The sequence below is a fragment of the Phalaenopsis equestris genome, unplaced genomic scaffold (genome assembly GCF_001263595.1).
Source record: "Phalaenopsis equestris unplaced genomic scaffold, ASM126359v1 Scaffold232383, whole genome shotgun sequence".
NCBI lineage: Eukaryota > Viridiplantae > Streptophyta > Magnoliopsida > Asparagales > Orchidaceae > Phalaenopsis > Phalaenopsis equestris.
The window spans coordinates 17,510-21,740 of record NW_018250348.1 but is presented as its reverse complement, the minus strand read 5'-3'; the positions used below and the strand labels follow the sequence as shown (position 1 = coordinate 21,740).

Here is a 4,231-nt window from a genome sequence, read left to right as displayed (position 1 = left end):
TTCATATGAGAGCTTCCTAGAGATTGTGTGGGAACTGGAAGAAAAACCTCAATATTAATGAAATAATCCAAAAGAGTTGTTTTCATTGCTCAAAGGGTCAATGAAAACAACCAAGAAGAAACTTGAATATGAATAAGAGCATATCAAATTTAGCTTTTCCTAAATAAATTTAATTAAAAATCAAGCATGCAATTATCATAATCCCAAATCTAATAGCCTACTAACATAAGCCTCAATCAAATACACCCCATTATTTACCCCCAAAGAGTGTTAGAAGTACATATAACATGATTATATACTAAAACATGCATAAACAACCAAAATATATATATTTACTTACCTCTTGATCTCAGTTAATAAATCTGATATCCATTGCAAAATTAACAATACTCACTCTCACCCGTCACACATTACTCAAAATTTCAAATTTACCTTTTTACCTCCCGCTATCCCTACCACCACCTTCATCCTCCTTCGCCCAACAACCAGAACCAGATTCCTTGCTTCCAAAATTCAGCATCAAGTTTGGCCTCGCAGAACTTTCCATCCCTGACAATCCTGCAAACGAAATCGAGGATGATGAAGTCTGTGCAATTGCAGAAGAAGACTCCAACGTGAAAACCTCTCTACCATTCTGATGATCTTCATCTCCACTCTGGAGAATCTGAGCATACTGCAGTAAATCCGGGTATAGAGATGGCTGCAATGTGGCAACTTGCTTCGGCCTCCTCGCCGGAATCCCTCGACTCACCACGAACCCTAGCTCAGTCCGGCCTTGGACTCTCTCCGGAAAGTTGAGCTTAGCTTTAGTTCCCTTGAACTGGAGTGCAGCCTGATCGTAAGCGATTGCAGCTCCCTCTGCTGTGTCATATGTCCCCAGCCACACCCTTGCAGCCTTCTTCGGATCTCTAATTTCTGCTGCCCATTTTCCCCACGGCCTTTGCCTCACTCCTCTATATTGTCTTCTCCTCTCGTTTCCTTCATCCACATATAAATAATATATATCAAAAAACTATACGGAGCAATTCCTTATATGAGATGCAGTATAGATTGTATTAAAAATATATATCAATTTAAGGATTACAATTCTCATTCCTCCTAAAATCTTAGGAATTTGTTGATAGTTGGAATATAGTCTTTCTATGTCGTGAGGTTGAAACCAGTATTTTTTTTTTTATTTTCTTGATGTTTTTGAACGTTTTCAATAAAATCTTCTCATAAAATTATTTTCCCAATGTTTTTAGTGATATCAGTATATATCGTTTTAACTCTTCTCTTCTGATCTATGTCAGCATTTCTCATAGAAGTTATTATATCGAAAATGATATCCCTTACCATACTCATGATGAACTATAGTTAAAATAAGCTTTTTTTAAGATAGCATTCATGAAAAGATAAAAGTCCGCACAAGATTATCTGCAGATGATACTTGATTCGATTGAGAATTAACAAACATTAGGGATTATAGTAGAATGAGACAAAATTATCAAATCTATGCATAAATTTAGTTCATTTCATACGATCCATAAAAAAAATTATAAAATTAAAAAAGGAGCTATGCGCGCAATATGACAAAAACAGCTAGATTTCATCGGCCGATTATATAGTAATTCACCTAATACTAGCATGCGATCAGCTCACCTAACGCAAGAAATTGTCCAAGAATTCATTAAAAACGTCATCAGGATAAATTATTATAAAATTAGGGTTTCAAGTTTCAAGGAGAAACAACCAAAGCAAGGGTTTTTATGAAGAATCTCTACCTTGTTCATCCGAAGGCTGGTTGGGATCCCTCACCGTCGACCCACCACTGGCCGCCGCCGGAGAAGTTGCTGCCTGGCTTTGTTCTTCGCCGGAAGTGGAGCCGCCGGCGATAACGTGAGCTAGGGCAGAAACCATGGCTGAAGTGTCGTGGTCTGCACGTGAGGAAGTGTAGTGTGTAGACATGTGTTGGCCTTCTATCTCTTTCTCTTCCTTTGCCGTCGTAGAAAGTGGCCTCTTCCCATGCCTTCGATCCACTTTCGCTTTCTTTCTGCCCCCGGTTTCCGTTCACCAAAGGAGAAGAGAGAAAGTAGAGGGTCTAGAAGTGTTTGAATATGTCCGGATGTTTGGCTGTTTTTATGGTCTAGCTAGGAGTTGGTCGCATTTGGGCGTATGTGTGCTTTGCGTTTACATTTTTTATTGGTGTTTTTTGGACTTTGTAAGCGGATGATTTTGCAAATTTCCTCAGCTGTTTAGAGATTTAGCTTGTTTTACCAATATTACGTCAGGACTCTACGAACGTAGAGATACGTTCGAATTCTAATAGTCGTTGTGTTATAGGAATATCCCGCTATGTTACATGAATTTTCCATCAGCGTTATTTCTAAAAAATGAAGTGTTATTCGAGTATTATGTGGTGTTGTTTGATTACTTTGCAGCGTTATTGAAATATTCCCTCTCGTTACTTGATTTGTGGTTGTATTATTTAGCATATTCCCGTGTTATTTCTATTCTTACAATATTATTGGAATAACACAGCTACAAATCAAGTAACGCAAGGAAATATTTTAATAATACTTTATTTCCATAAATAACACTGATGGAATATTTCTATAACACAACCACTATTGAAATCCGAACGTACCTTTATGTTTGGAGTCCTGACGTAATATTTTTTCATCCTTTAGCATTTTTTTTTCTCTAATAGGATATAATTTGGCAACGTGTGCATGCTTTGATGTTATTAACTTTGCCTTTTTTAATATGTATTATTTTCATTTGATTTTGATTTCTTTTGGTCAAAGCACATTCATTCCCCTTCAGTGCAATTGGTCATCGTTGTTTTATTTTGCGGAAGTTGGGGCCCTTGTGATTGGATTAGGACCATGATTTGTTTAAGGATATAATATTTTATTGTTTATAATCGTTATTCTTTGCATGTCAAGCCAAAGTGTAATAATTTGGAATTTTTTTCCTTTGGTTTATTTACTAATGAATGACATCAGGTGACGCTGAGTCTACAAAATTGAAACAAAGAGTGGAATGGCTGAAGGAGACTTTATATTCTGTAAAAGGAATACAGGTTTACAGGAAAGTACAGATGACTTGAGGCGTGGGTGAGTATAGAAAACGAGTGCAAAGACTAAAAGGGTTGAAGAAAACTTTACTTTCTGTAAATTATATATAGTTTAAATGAAGTATGGTGGGATGTATATATAGGCGCCACGTATACATAAGGTTGTTGGGAGAGCAAAGGATCCTATAGTACATGCACTTTGTACTAATACCTGGCTAATGGATGGATGTGAGACAATATATATAATGATTATGCATGGGTAGCAGTTTGTTATTATTTGGAGTGATTATTCTAGACTATGTTATCATCTTGGATCACTGCAGGTTGGAAGTCTGTCTTTAAGTAGCAACTTGTCATGAGTATGGACGAATAAGTTCGTTGGCATTGACTTGGTGAAGATGTTAGGTATTTCATACTGAGTGAAATTGTGTTGAAATGTGATGTAATTGGATTCACTCCCATCCCTGATGAAATAATAATCAACTTCGATATGATTTGTTCAAGTGTAGAGCAAAACATTTGTGAGAGCTAGTACTGAGATGTTGTCGCAATGCCCATTAGGTAAGTGTTTTAAGATCTTGGTGAAAGTTTGATAGGAGACTACGGAGCAAGATATTCTCGGTGGATGCTATGACAAGAGCCCAATATCCAACTTTTGTTGAAGATTAGGGAAAAGTTGGTCATTTCCTAACATATATTAGAAGATGATGGTGTATGCATGTGCATGTATATTGCAACTTTAATCCTGAGGCAGCTTTGGCTCAAAGTTGTGGTTTATGAAAAAGTAAGGAAAAATATTTTGAGGTCCCTTCTTGAAAGATTAGAGGGAGAAAGCTAATTTTTATTGATTATGTGTATGGTTTGGAATATTAGAGGCATTGATGATATCAATACCTATAATAAACTTGTTAATATAATTAAATCTCATAAGTTAGTCTTCTTTGGTCTTTTTGGACCTTTGGTTGCTTCTCATAATAATGGGAAGTATTTGAAGATTTTCAAGAAGTTCAATTATTTTACATCTATTTGGCTAGGTAGACATTGATTGTTTATTCTCTTCATAAAAAACTAAACCGAAGCAAAATTGGGATTTTTTGAGCTATGCCTTTGTCCAAGATGTAAGGCTTCAATTAGATGGGTTGAGAAGCTCGACCTTGATCCCACAAACCTCCT

General features: G+C 36.4%; 1 protein-coding gene across 2 annotated transcripts; it reads right to left on the bottom strand.

The window, feature by feature from the left end:
• Positions 1-221: 221 nt before the first annotated feature.
• Positions 222-2,223, bottom strand: LOC110038290 (ethylene-responsive transcription factor ERF114-like). 2 transcript variants are annotated; one of them, XM_020743082.1, is made up of 3 exons: positions 1,764-2,222; positions 631-978; positions 222-558 (listed from the first exon to the last, which is right to left on the bottom strand). In XM_020743082.1, the coding sequence occupies exons 1-3, from the start codon at positions 1,945-1,947 to the stop codon at positions 437-439; spliced, it is 654 nt and encodes a 217-aa protein (XP_020598741.1). In that variant the 5' UTR covers positions 1,948-2,222; the 3' UTR covers positions 222-436. The 2 variants fall into 2 exon arrangements, with proteins under 2 accessions (XP_020598741.1, XP_020598740.1); XM_020743081.1 differs by having other exon boundaries at positions 222-978; positions 1,764-2,223.
• Positions 2,224-4,231: the final 2,008 nt, after the last annotated feature.

Coding starts and splice junctions, on each gene's coding strand:
- LOC110038290 (XM_020743081.1), bottom strand. CDS start 1,947: ATGTCTACACACTACACTTCCTCACGTGCAGACCACGACACTTCAGCC. Junction 979..1,763: donor CCAGCCTTCGGATGAACAAG/GTAGAGATTCTT, acceptor ATGTGGATGAAG/GAAACGAGAGGAGAAGACAA.